Source organism: Gavialis gangeticus, unplaced genomic scaffold, assembly GCF_001723915.1.
Source record: "Gavialis gangeticus isolate Ggan-Ray unplaced genomic scaffold, GavGan_comp1, whole genome shotgun sequence".
Taxonomy (NCBI): Eukaryota; Metazoa; Chordata; order Crocodylia; family Gavialidae; genus Gavialis; species Gavialis gangeticus.
This window is the reverse complement of record NW_017729027.1, coordinates 50,079,959-50,094,790: the sequence shown is the minus strand read 5'-3', so window position 1 is coordinate 50,094,790 and position 14,832 is coordinate 50,079,959. Positions and strand designations below refer to the sequence as shown.

Sequence of the window (14,832 nt, the reverse complement as noted above, 5' to 3'; positions counted from 1 at the left end):
CTGTTGTGGTTTTGCAGATAACCTTCATTAAAAAGTCCCTACAGAGAGCAAGAAAGGAAATCATATCCTTTTTGAAGACAAAAGTGAAAGGATTATTTTATTCACATTAATGATTAATAACATCAAAATTGCTTTAATTTTTTATTTTAGCTATATACTGAAAATACACTTTCAAGAAAAAGTTAAAAAAAAATCACAGCTAGTAGAACACTTTGTGTAGTGTGGCAACCATTCCTGTAGATTAGAATATTGCTGAATCTTTTGTAGCAAGTTCTCTACCCTTTTGGCATCTCTCATAGGTATGTTCTTTTCTCTTCTACATAATCCATTTTACTTATCACTGGGTAATCACATCTATTATCATAGCTTCAGCTAGTTCTTGTGTGGTAATGAATCCAAGGTCACCCTTACAACTCTGACCTCTTCTCCTCCTAAGTAAAGCTACATTTCTGTCTACCTGAAATGCCTTCCTAGATGTCTAAACTTACCATGATTAAATACATTTCTTACCCTTAGCTTAGCTGCCAACACCTGCCCTAACTTTTCTTTTGTCATCTGCCAGAATTCCATTGTCTCAATGTAATCATATCTCCATAATGACAGAATAAGGTGTACAGTCTGAATACAACTATGAACTCAGGGTATGGAAATATTGAACACTGACTGTGCAAGCCTGGCTATGTCCTAGGGCATAAAGCAGTGCATTCTAGACAGCTGCTAAGAGCTATCAAAATTACATCGTAGGATCAATAACTTAATTGTTCTATGGCTCCACCCTCGCAAAGCAATGATTTTTTGACAGAGAAGTCTGCATTTTCAAACACAAGTCATGCATGAGCACACTTGATATCTTTCCATAACTAAGTGACAAGCTCTGTGGTTAGCAGAAAGCAGTGGATGTGGTATTCTTTGACTTTACAAGGTTTCTGACACCATCTCCCATAACATTTTCATTGGTAAACTAAGGAAAGACAGATGAGATAGAAGTACTGGAAAGTGGATAATACGTAACTGGTTGGATCATTGTGCTCAACAAGTAGTCATCAGTGGTTTAATGTTTAGTGGAGAGGAGGTATCAAATGGGGTTCCCCAGTGATCTGTTGGGTCCAGCATTAATATCTTCTTTAATATATTTGGAGGATGAGATTGAATACACACTTAGCAAGTTTGCAGATGACATCAAGTTGGATGGAGTTGCAGACACTCTGGATTCAGAATGTGCCTGATAAACCGGACAAAGTTCCTTGAGTAAACCTGATATCTTTTATTAAACCAACTCAAACAGCTGGAAAACTTCTTTGCAAGCTTTGGGAATAAATACCATTTGTCAAGCTGAGGAAGCATCAACAGTTGGTGTGTTCGCTTTCTGGATAGAACTGGATAAATGGTTCAGAATCAGATGGAATTAAATTAGGACACATTCAAAAGTCTACACTTGGGATGGAATACACACAGACTGTGGAATGACTGGATAAGCTGCAGTAATGAAGAAAAGGACTGGAGGTGGGGGAAGAGGAGAGAGCTACAGTGGGGCCATACGCTGAATATGAGCAAACAGTAGATTTGACAGAAAAGTTTATCTCTGGAAATGTATTTTAGATGTTCATATTCACTAATCTGAATTATTTGAATGCAGCTTAGCAGATAGGGTCAGCAGCCAATTAGAGTGCTAATTCTCAGCACTGCCTGGTCTCTGTCAGGGAACATCCAATGAGTTTTGCTTTCCTTGACAACATTTTTAACTATACATGCCTGTCCATCATTACCCTATCATCATCACATCAGAAATACACAGCAGTGAGGAGGGAAAAAATCATTTGGATACTAAATTCCTTTTTGCTGTACCTTAATAATGAGGCATTAATGAAGCTGATATTACTTACTTCCTGAACATGTCATCTATTCAAACTGATATATAGATTAAAGAAACATGCATATTTTTAAACGAATAATCAAATAGGTCTGGAAAAATGTTAAATGTCACTACCCTTAAAATCACCCAAGAGATTTCTTTACCTTCTTCCAGACCCACCTCTTCAGAAACTCCTCTGAGAAATGGGCTGATTAATAGTAGCTAGGATGAGTGGGCAGTTAGAAATTTTTCATATTGTTGACACTTTTCTTCATGAAATAATATGTTTGATATGATTATAGACATATATGATGTGTGCCTTTTTCCCTGCCTATCTCACTTATATATCACTATGTAAGCTAACATGGCAGGGACCATGTCTTTATATATTGTTTTTTGCTTCTGGGGAGAGTGTATGCTGAGATGCATATCAGTTATCCATAGTAGATAGGTATCTGTCTTGCGAGACGATAGAATTGCACTGAGTGAGGCATCAGCTCACTGAACATCTGTGAGTGTGACTGTAGGGCCCAATTATTGAATGACAGTCTATTCTTCACTTATCTCATTTGAAGTTAATGTCAAACAATTATGTGTGTGGTATGGGTTCTTCCTAATGTTTCTTCTTTTCTCTGCATGTTGGGCTTTTTCTTCAAAAGCCTTCATTCCAAGTTGAATTGACTGTTTCCAATCATTTTGATCCTCAGCAATCTTCTCAAAATTGTTTGGCTTGATGTTCATCACCTTCATATCTATCTTGCAAGCATCTTTAAACAAGAAATAAGGATGTCCACATGGTCTTTCTATAAAAGAGTTCTCCATAAAAGAGATCCTTAGGAATATGGCCATCATCCATTCTCCACATATGACCACGCCATCAAAGTCAACGTTGGCTAACAAGTGAATGGATGCTTTGAATGTTGGCACATTCCAAGATCTCAGCATTAGCAACTCTGGCCCACCAGGAAATTCCTAGAATGCAGCAAAGGCAAGATATGTAGAGGCTGTTGAGGTGCTTTTCTTGAGTTAAGTATGAGGTTCAGGATTCACTGCCATTCTAAAGGGTGTTGATCAGTGTGCCGTCTAAGCTGCAGTGCTGCACAGCCATGCACACCACACAGCTTAACGGGAACACTGGTGTTGATGACGTGATATATGCTGATCTTGGTTTTAAGTCAGTTTGTTGTTATTCCAGGCTCATTTTCTCAACATTCTCATGATGCCTGATGTTTTGCCAATATGGTTATTCAGTTCAGCCTCATGTGACAACTTGTTGGTAACAATGGAGCTAAAGTACATAAATTACTCACAACATCCAATACATTTTCACCTATTGTGATCACTGGTGGTGAATAAGTGTTATAACCCATGACACTGGTCATCCTGATGCTGATTGTAAGACCAAACTCTTGACAGCCATGAATGAATTGATGAGACTTTGAAAAAAATCGCTCTCTGTGTGGGCTATTAGGGCAGTATCATCAGCAAATAGCAGTTCACAAATCAAAGCTTTCTGCACTTTAGTCTTAACTTTAAAGCATTAAAGGTAAAATAATTTTACAATTGAGATTCATTAGACAGCACTCCTTGCTTTCCTCATTTCCTTCAAAGTTCCATCTGAGGCATTCTTCTTGTTATTTAACATAGCAGGTTTTTTGGCCTTGATAAAGGGAATCAATTCCTGCAAGTCCACAATCATTTGGGGAAGATTTTTTAACAGCCACATTCTCATGCATATCCAGGAACTTTCCCTTGACAAAAGAATATATTGTTCTCTTAAGGAGTCATCCAAGGACAGGCATGTTTCTTGCAATGCTGCGATGTTAATGTTCAGCCTGTTTAATTCCATATCTATTACACCTGTATCTATATCTTATGAGCACCAGAAATATTCACACGATCATCAGTCCTAATATTCTATGTTGAACTACAGAGTACTGATTTTCTCTCTTTCTTTTTGTCTGATTCAGTAATGCAATGTGCTCTGAGTTTTCTCTTGGCTTCCAGCACAGATTGGAGCAAACAGACCATGGAGGATCAGCACCTTACTGGCTGGGGGCTGCCCAGCTTTAGACAGATTATACTGGATCAATGAGATAGAATAATATCTCCCACCAGCAGAGGCAACCCCTAGCATTCCTGTCTTTGCCATATGAGCTGGACTTATAGTTAGTACCCCCAGTGCTCTTCCGCCCAAAGACATTGGCACCCTAGATGTTGCCAGGTTATTTAACTGCAGCACTAGCCCATAACAATTGTAGACAGTACCATCTACTGTAAACTATAATAGCAGGTAAACCTGACCCGACAATGAGTTATCTGGAACTACATATTATTATTATACATATTTTCTTACACATGTACCTGGGGGGACACATCATGAATGTTTTATCTATTTATTTCCAGAAATAGAAAGCCAAGAGGAAGCAAGCAGAAGGAAAGTATGGCCCTTAAAAATCCAATTGTGAGCAGGGTCCTAAGAGTATAGCAGACACAGAGCAATTTAAGCCAAGGACTTGAGAAGCCTGAAAGCACTAAAAAAGGAACTGGAAGGACCTTATCTTGATCTACTACAAGCTATGTAGCAGGAAGAAGAGGAAGCAAGATAAAGTTTAAAACTGGTTTTTCAACTACAGCCACCAGCTGGGGAAATATTCAGAAGAGCACAGAGGATGACACAAAGAGAAAGGAAACACATAAAAGAAGGGAGAATTGAACCAGACTCTATAATATCTATGCAGGAGAAGAAATAGGAATATATAGATGAATGGACAAATTAACTAAACAGCAAAAGAAAATACTCCCCCCCCAAGGACAAAATATTTTTTACCATTAAATACCAATTTTACCATTAAATATAGACAAATGCTACTTTTTCATTATCTGTTGTAGTTATCACTGCGAGTTTAAACTGCATGGGCAGATGAACCATGTGATCTCTATTCTTTCAATATGTGACTTCCATAAAATTGGAGAGCTCTGGTTGGTAGGAGGAGGTATTGGTGCAGAGCACAGTTACACATTGTGATAATTGCTGTAGAGGGAAGCCTGCTCAGCTGGGAATCAGGAAATCATGAATAAAGTTATTCACATTTCTCACTGAAGTTATATTTGTACAGGTCTTACAGCCCTTACTGAGCAAAAGCTCATATCCATCCTTAGAAAGCCAGTAAAATATCACCCTGCCATTTCTAATTAAGGTAGATGAAAGAGAACTCATAGTTTTTCAGAAAAAACTAGGAACTAGATCGATTCTTGATTCTTGATGTAGGGCACCCAAATCTTATGCACAAGTTTGAATTAATGGCCAAAACTGTGGCATTGAATATCCTACCTATAATCACGGGACTAGCTTATTTGACATAGTTCTTTCTCAGTGCCAGGAAAAGAACCCAGGAACGCTGACATGAATTCTGCTATTAGAAGAAAAATAGTGTGGGAAAGCAACAAGTGGAGAGAAAAAACCCTCTATTAATTGTGTCAAGCAGGTAGTTTACAGAACTCAAGTGGTAGAGAGATTCATGGGCTATCTAAAATGCCTAGAGTTCAAACCCTGCTGACAATTCACAAGAGATGTACAGGATAAAATGTGTTTTCTATAAATGGAGAAAACATCCTGTAACATGTTTTACAGTTAATATTTAACTGTTATGGATTGGCATGCAATAAAAAACATATGGGTTACTGGGTTGTATTAGCTCTGGAGAGTTTGAAGATGATACACAATGATACAAAGTGAAATCCATGAGTGACCTCTTTATACTGGAATATCAAATGGCTTGGTTTTTCTGTTGTACTTTTCGGAAATTTGATCCTCAAACTTCAGCACCTATCTACATTATATTATTGTACTTGATAACCTTGACAAACTTTCATGGTCCCAGTACCATAAGGATGGATGGGTGATCAGGATAATGAACACTGGGTACTGCCTAAAGGGCAGGAAGAGGCAGAATAGACCAGTGGAAGCACTTTGCCCTCCCTTCATCTCCCCGCCCCTCTTCCACTTCTTCTTTGGGGCTGTTATGGCTCCTGCGGTGGGGAGGACAGTGCAGTGGCAGTAGCATAGGAGCCAGAACTGAAGATAGAGATTTACTATTGCTGTGTAATGTTCCCTCATTTTGTTGATATCTGCCCAAGCTGCAGCAAACCACTGCATCCTGCTTTTGCCCCACCACTCCGCCAACACTCTTAAGACCTTCCCACTGACTGAGCTTGAGCTGGAGGGAAGCTCAGTTACATTTCCTACCTCTCATACAACTGTTTAAAGATGAAATAACAATGCTATTTATAAGCAATAAATGTTATTTTTTGGTGGTCCAAACTTTGGTGAAGCATTTTCAAAAATTGACAGCAGTAATAGGCTAAGATATGTAAAAATATGCCCTATAGTATTATTTGATTTCTGTTTCCTGGATGTCTAAATCAACTCCTCAGACATAGGGAAAAATAAACAACAGAGGGTTAAATGATGTAGCTTTTCCCCTTATTTTTGGATGTCTGAGTATCAGAAGGCAGAACTTTCCTTTAACTAGGTGTTGCTATTTGCATAGCCACAGAGGAACATTTAAGCACTTGTTCGTTTGATATTTTTACTTTTCTTTCTTTTTTTCTTTTTTTTGAACAAAAACACTTGCATCAAAGATGTCAGAAAAGCCTGAGACTGAGCCAATAGCTATCTTGGTCTCTGTCTAGACCTTTCTGGGGATACATTCTAGTCTCTCCTATGCATGTGTTCCCTCCAGAGCAGGGGTCAACAACCTACAGCCTGTTGACTGGTTCAGTGGTGGTGGCAGCATGGACATGGCTCCAGCTGTCTAGCCCCAGTGCAGCTCCCCTCCAGCTGGAAGTTATGTTCACAACCCAGCAGGCTCATCAAGCTGCTGAAGCCTCCCAGCCAGACTGAAGCTGGGTTGTTCTACCCCATGACTTGAACAGTTTGCTGTCCCCTGCTCTGGAGTAGTGATACTCAACCTATAGGCTCCCACAGGCCAAATGAATGGTGTAGACCATGTCCACCAGCAGGACCCATAAGTAGGATCAGTCTATTGGTGTGATCTGGTGTGCTGGCCCAACGCTGCACACTGGCACAATCTGGTATATGGGGCCACATTGTACAGCCTGTGGGGTTTCCCACAGATCTGGAAGTTTGCCGGCAGGGGAGAAGCAATTAATGCTGCTACTACTCCCTCATCAAAATTCCTGACCCAGGAGATGGATAACACAACTCTGCAGGTCACGTCTGTCTTGAGGGTCAGGGGTTGAGCACCACTTCCTTGATCAGTGAACAGACACTCTACGTTTACTCCTCTGTTGACACCGTCCTTGGCAACTGAATAAGAAGTAAAGCTCAACTTGAGCAGTGATTTTAAAAACACTTTCTGCTGGCTGCTGTTATCTTTTAGATCACCGGGAAAGTTGACTAATTTCTTACACTATTTTTTCACATGCTCATCCAAATGTAAACAGCAAATTCAAAACCCATAAATTGGGAATTTAACTCTTCATGCTTAGAAGGGACAACAGAAAAAAAAGTAAGCAATCAATATTTTTCTGAGCTGGGGATCCACTGTGGTGAAGGGGGTGTAGGAGTACCTAGACATAAAAGTACAGATTAATTATGAGTAACAGCATACAAAGTTATGTTTGGGACAAAAGTTGACAAAGATAAAAACTTTAAGATAATAAGTTGCATAGGCTGGTTATAAAATCATTTTTAAAGTGCCCATGTATACAAATATCTCTGTGTGTGTGTGTGTGTGTGTGTGTGTGTGTGTGTGTGTGTGTGTGTGTGTAATTGTATATGCATATATGAATGCTACAGGAAGAGACAGGTCCAATTCTTTGCCATTCTGTTGCATCTAACATTCATCTTTTCTTAGATAGCAGCATGTAGAAAACATCATAATTATCACACAAGTTGCCAGAATGCCATCTTACTTTTTCAGCCTAATTTCAGGTTAACTGTCTGTATCTATTTTACTAATAGTTTATACTCAATGAAAATTTTCATTCCTTTTCGTACTTAAATTAGTCATCTTTTTAATGTTGAGAATCCTATAGTTTCTCCTGAGTTCTAGAAGCAGAAAGAGTTTAGGCAATAATATTTGCTTTTCAGATACTGCCTATACTATCCCAGTTTAAGAAACAATTATTTTAATAATTTTTTTCTCACCAGAGTTCATTGATTTTCTATAGGGATGTCAAAATTTAATGTAAAGAACCCACATTAAATAATCTATTTAATTTAAGGTCATAGCATACTTTGATACTGTGTGGACTGGCAAAAGAAACCTGTATGAATGGATCTCTTTTGAAAGAATTCTCACAAAACCTTGCAATGACCATTGAAATGCAATTGATCTGAGTATTACAATTTAGATTTCTGTGCCTGATCATCTGCTGAACATCAGGAAAATAATGTTGGGATAGGCAACCAACTATCATAGAATTGCATGTTCAGAACGTTTTTCACTTATAAAGTTTGTCTATTTCAAAAATATATCTAGGACCCTAGACCACTGAAATATACAGCTGTTAAATACATTGAAAATATTAAATCCAATTAAAGCAATGTAAAGAAAACATTGAACAATAATAATCTAACCCACCAAGGAAATAAAGGAACACACTCAACTCTAACTACTTCCTTAGAGAGAGCTTCATTCAAATATACAAGCCTAGTAATCTGGGCCAGGGATTACAAAATTACAGACTCTCTTTGTCCAAGCAGCAGCAGGTGTGTTGTGGGACATCTCTGGGGAATTCCTTCCATACAAATACCTGAAATTTCAACTTAGCATTGTCAGCTGATCTTCCCAGCTATCTCAGCTGGCGGTAAAAAGAACCGTTATCTAAGATTTTCTGAGCTTTAACCCAAGTATACTTTTACCAGTCAAAACCAAATTGCCACCTGAATTGCCTCTGATAGCTTCAAGTCCTTCAGAGCTGCACTACAACATGTCAGCTTCCAGAAAGAGCAGTAGCTCTCTGATGGGCACACAAGGGCCTTGCTCACCTCCAGGCTTACCAGCTGTTTTACTAGGTCTGGTCATGAAAGTACTCTGACCTACACAACATCTACTTTACCTCCACAGTGACTCTTCTTTCCCAAATCTGTTTCAAGTCCTTGTTCTTATCTTTAAATTTGATCTTTAAATCACCTTTCTGTCTGAACCTCACACAGTACTCTCAAAGCAGAAAAAGGTAAATAGAGGGCCCTCTGAATGTGATACTGAATTCCATCAAAAAAATTCAGGATGAAACCAAATCTAGGCACTGAGAGGGTGAAGCAAAACATATTTTTGTATACACACCATCCTAATAATCAGTTCAGAGAGTGGTTCAACATATTCCTATCTAGAACATAACACCCAGAAATTGATTCAATCAAAAGACAGACAAACAGAAAGACAGAAAGACAAGAAAAAATGAGGAAATGGGAAAGGGTTCCCTTTCCTTTCATAATTTGCATATAAGAAATTATTGAGACAGGCACATCATAAAAGTTTATGCAGACAAACACCATATATTGTATTTTACTGTGACCACAGCTTACATGTAACTTTTGGTACTACCAACAGATGATGCAGCATTCCTCAGTCAGAGATTCAAATATTGTGCCTCTCAGTGAAATGGAAGGTCTACACAAACTGATAATTTTGCCTAAAGCATTTGTTTCCATCTCTGAACTAGAAAATGACACTGAGGTCCTCAACGTATCACAAGATATAGCACACTCTCTCACATTTTAAAAAGCAAGTCATGTCCCACTGAATTCCTCTATAAACAACATCCTCAGGCCATTAATTAACATTTCTAACTTATACTAAAAACTTGTATTGGGTTATTTTTGAATGGCGTTGAACAAAGAGGATTATAAATATTAACGCTGGCAGAAATGAAAAAGCTATGTAAATATAGTTGAGGTATGTATTTTGTATTAATCCTTCATGGAGTATTACAAACTTACAGGATATCCCCAAATTCCCTAATGTTTACCTGAGTTAATGCTACCACACCTGAGTTAGTTTTTAGCTAGGACTAAAAACAATCTTCGGGGCTGTGAAACAGAAGAGAGATACTACTAGAAATGGCTAACAGACACCAAAATTGCAGAAGAAAAGATAAGTTAATGATACATAAAGATCATTAAAAAGGAGAAAGGGTCATTAGCACCTGAGATTAGCAGGAACCAGATATATTAAAGTAAGCCCTGAAGTCAATTGACTCCCTCAGCACTGCCTAAAAAGAAATGCTGCTGCCTCTCCCAGGCAGCTCTTTTTAAAGTTTGGGTGGATCAGGAATCAAGCTGGGTGCAACTGTACCATTGCCACCCTACCCCCCTTCCCCTCCCCACCCCCTAGATCAGCCCCTATGTGTGAATACATATATCTTTGTACATTGTAAGGTAAATGAATATGGTTCATTCCTTATATATGAGTTTTATGACAAAAAAGCTCACATTCTGATAACCTCATATTATGATTACTGTGAACTATAATACAGAGTTGGGAAGCACATAAATACAGAAGCACTTACATTTGCACTGCAATCACTTCCACTAATACAGATGACATCTTGTTTTTGAATTGTTAGTACCTCTTTGGTAAGCTTAAGTCGGATGTCATAGGCATTTTCAGATCCGTCATCATATAACAATGCAATACCCGTTTTAGTCTGTGGAAATAAAGCACAAAAAATAGACATAAAAAAAGGTTAAGTACAAGAGCATTTTTCTGAGACTAAACAATAAGTTCCATCCTATTCAATAGCTTTTGTACAAAAATGAGCATTGGTGAGTGGAGGAACAGCTTGTTTTCTGAGGGTTTAAATTGATTAGAACTCTCACACAAGGGCCTGATTTTCATTTATTCAAAAGCCCCTTCTCTGGTGATGTAAATGGGCCCTGAAATGGGTATAAATGTAATTCATTTCCACTTTACAGCCTATTATGCTGCTGGTGAAAGAAGTATGTACAGTGGAGTAGTTTGTTTTGGAAAGGATCTTTATTTGTTTTAAGTATACATGTTGCTATGTTTTTATATTAGAAAAGGCCAGGTTAAGGCAAACACCTCTTACAGCACGCGGTGATGACATTTGTGGACCTTACCAGCTGAGAAGCCCACTCCATCACTTAAAGCTAGCCTTAGGAGCCTGAAAGCTCTGTCTACCATACAAATGCACCTTACTTTTATTGTAGAGTGCCACTGTGCCAGAGAATTATGTATTTTACATAATAAATGCACACACATAATACCATAGATATCCAAATCCAAAACAACTTTGAATTTAAAGTGATCCCCCAATAATTAGATTCTATAAGTAGAAAATTATAAATGTTACAATTGCCCATGTATAGAATCTAATGAGTAGGAGGTAATCTTAAATTTGTCTCCCCACTGCTCTGATGGGAAAGTAGTGGTAGGGATGGGGGAGGGGTCAGACCCCCAACCCCTTCTCCACCCTGCTGGACTCCCCTTTCCTTGACCCCCTGGTGCCTGCCCCACCACCATTTGCCCATGACATGTTGCCCCTCCTAATGCCTGAAAACTTCCCCTTTACCCTCCTGCCCCTGCTAAGTTGCACCCTGCTGCCTGCCATCCCTCCCCACACTCTGTACCTGTGCCTGGACCCTGCCACCTGCCCTGAGTGCCTTCCCCCTTTGCCCCTCTGTTTGTGCCTATCCCTACCCTGTACTCTCCCTACCACCTCCCCTCCACCCCTTGTCCCCTGTGCCCTCACTCCCACCCCCTGGTCCTTCCTGCTGTCTGCTCCCAAAGCCAGAAATGAGTTGCTGCCTGCCCCAGGCTGATTCTTGACTCTAAGAAGAGGCTTTTCTCTTCCCAAGTCTGAGGAAAAAAAATCATCTTGTATTGGAGTAAATATGGTATTAGCACCCTGTATTGAAGGTTTGTTTTTGAAAGTCAGTTTACAAAAGGCTTAAGAATTACAATTGAAATAGTTGTACAATATAACATTTCTGTACATAATTCTGTGAAACATAAACTATGTGAACCAATACCATCTGAGTATCTACAGAAAACGTTCATTGATTGGTTCTTTGACACTGCTTCCCCTGCAAACATCCTACTAATCGCTAATGACTAGAAGCCTACCTAATTCATGGAAAATATCCCACAAATTTGCAGGGAAAATGTCTCTGATTGGGTGAGGGGCCTGGGTGGCCCTGCCCCTCATCACTAATTGGCTGCAAGGGGTGTCTGTCATGCAGCTCCACCCTGCACTGTTGATTCATAGAGGGGGCGGGGCCATATGGCAGGCAGCTCTCACAGCCAATTAGCAGTGAGGAGCAGGCATGGTAGCTAGCTATCTTGTGGGCAGTCCTAGTGGGCAGTTCCCCCCTGCCCCACCCCATTCCCCTCCCGGTGAGCTGTTGCAGCAGTTTTTTTTTCCCCCACGGATTTTGTTCACATGGCCCAGAATTCACAAAATCTGCAAAATCCACTAAATTGGAAATATGGTAGGTCCTTAATAATGACATTTGCTCTAATAAGGATTGTAGAATTAGGACCTCTTCTGCAACCGTTCTTAGCATTCTCTGCAGCAGAATCCTGCCCCACCCCACACACCCTGAAAATCAAAAGATCTATTTTCAAACCAGGAGTTAATGATTGTGTGATATTAGTAATAAGGGCACAACCACTATCTGCCTTCGAATATCTAATGTGCCCATCACCATCATAGCTAAACATGTTTTTATTCCTACTATACCATATGCTCCATGTACACTTAGATAAGACCCACAATAATAGGAAAGCATGGTCACCCATTTGTAAACTGAGTAATGACCTGAAGAAAGTACAGCAATATCACAACAGCACAAGCAACCAGGTTCCTCATCAGCTTCTGCTCAATGGCAAAGCTCTGAATAAACAGCTTAAAATATGGATTAGATGGCAAACTGATATGGAGGAAAATCATTTTAGCATGCCATACACAATTGCTGAACTCAATGTCAGAATAAGTCACTTGAAGAATGGCAAAGTAGCTGGACATTAACTATGCATGGAGCAGATCAAGCACTTTGGTCCTACAACCAAGTTATAGGTATTACACCTTTTTAACAATTTTTCATCAACCCTTAGAATACCAAAATTATGGCAACAAACCTGTGTAATAGCTGTATTAAAGCCAGGGAAAGATGTCTCTGATCCAGAGAACTTCAGGCCAGCATCACTCTTGTGCCATCTTTATAAATGCCTTATTTTCAATTACCTCTTACCTCATCTCAAACAACTTCTAATATCTGAACAAATCAGATCCAGACCAGGCAAGTCCTGCACTGGATAAATACTAAACATCACTCAGCATATAGAAGATGGACTCGAGAAAGAAATGATAACAGGTGTTCGTTTTGTAGACTTATCAGCAGCATATGACACAATCATCCAACAAAGCCTGCTTGCCAAAGTCTATGATATGACATAAAGCTACCACCTAGTGCAGTTCATTCATTCTCTTTTGAAGAACAGTTGTTTTTATGTAGAACTGTGTAAGAAAGAGCTGCTGGAGATGACAATGAAACAGCCTCCCACAGGACAGTGTGCTAGCACTCATCCTTGTTAATATGTATACCAATGATCAACCTATACAGAGAAATATGAGAAGCTTCATATATGCTGAAGCTCTATGCAACACATCACAAGAGAAGGACTTTGCCACTGTTGAGAACAGACTGACATGTCCACTATGTATCCTCTCAGATTATTACAATAAGAACCAGTTTTGCACCAACACAACAAAGACACTGGGCACAGCCTTTCACTTTCATCATAGAGAAGCCAAGCAGAAATTAAACATCACCTGGGATGGACTCCCACAGACTAACCAGCTAAATCTGTGTACTTGGGGTTTACACTGAACTGAACACTTTCCTTCAAAGCACACGTAGAGAAGATGAAAGCGAAAGTTAGTGCCTGTAACAACATCCTATGAAAGTTGGCCACCTCAACATGGAGAGCAAACCCAGTCCCACTATGAACCACTGCTATTGCCTTGTGTTACTCCATTGTCCAGTATGCATGTCCAGTATGGGAACAATCAGTTCATGCCAACAAACTAGGCAGTTCGAAACAACAGAGGTTGTGAAATAACAGGATGTCTAAAGCCAATACCAATGGATAGCTTGTAGTTACTGGCTGGCATTACACCATCTGATATCAGAAGAAAAATAGAGAGCCAAAAAGAAAGATCACAGTAGAAAGAAGACCCAAGGCATCCACTCTACAGTCACACAGAAATAACTAAATGGCTTGAAACACAAAAAAAGTTTTGTGACCAGTGTCGTGCCCTTGGACACAACAGCTACAGGGTGTGACTGAGGTTATGGAAAGAAAGATTACATGCAACCAGATGCCTTGAAATGGATCTGGAACCCCAGAAGGACTTTATCAGAGGGGCTGATACAGACTAGTCAACATGGAGATGCCTGAACCACCTGCACATGCAAACTGGAAGAGCCAAAATAAACATGATCAAATGGGGCTACTCTAATTACATGAATACATGTGAGTATGCTAAAGTACAGACCATGGAGCATGTGCTCATTTGCCAACTCCTTGGTGAGACCTGTATGAAGGAGAACCTCACTGCAGCAATGAAAAGAACCATTGCTTGAGCACAACTCTGGAAAAAAACCATCTAGTTTATGACAAGGACACGAGAGAAGAAGGATAATATTGGTGCCGTAAAATATATGTACCATTTATAATGATAAAAATCTCCATGTCAACAAAAAGTCATAAGGTTTCCTCATTTCACATATGTTTAAAGCTTTTAAACTCATGATTTGATATTTTGATATTTTTACATTGTGGTTGGCAAGGAAGCTTAGGACTAACAAATTCTTTTAGTTTTTACTTCTGCTTAGAGATGGGGAAAATACTGAATTACATACAAAAAGCTGTGAAAATTAGAATAAAAGTAAATCAATCTCTATCAATATTCAAATACATTAA

The 14,832-nt window shown here is 39.3% G+C and overlaps 1 protein-coding gene across 1 annotated transcript in view; it reads right to left on the bottom strand.

Moving 5' to 3' along the window:
• The window catches only part of SNTG2 (syntrophin gamma 2), a 432,116-nt gene extending 421,498 nt beyond the window's left edge, over positions 1 to 10,618 (bottom strand). The window contains exon 1 of the mRNA XM_019520636.1: positions 10,394 to 10,618. Within this exon, the coding sequence (XP_019376181.1) occupies positions 10,394 to 10,561 (168 nt within the window). The 5' untranslated portion in view covers positions 10,562 to 10,618. The remainder of the gene's footprint in view (positions 1 to 10,393) is intronic.
• Between the last annotated feature and the right edge of the window lie 4,214 nt (positions 10,619 to 14,832).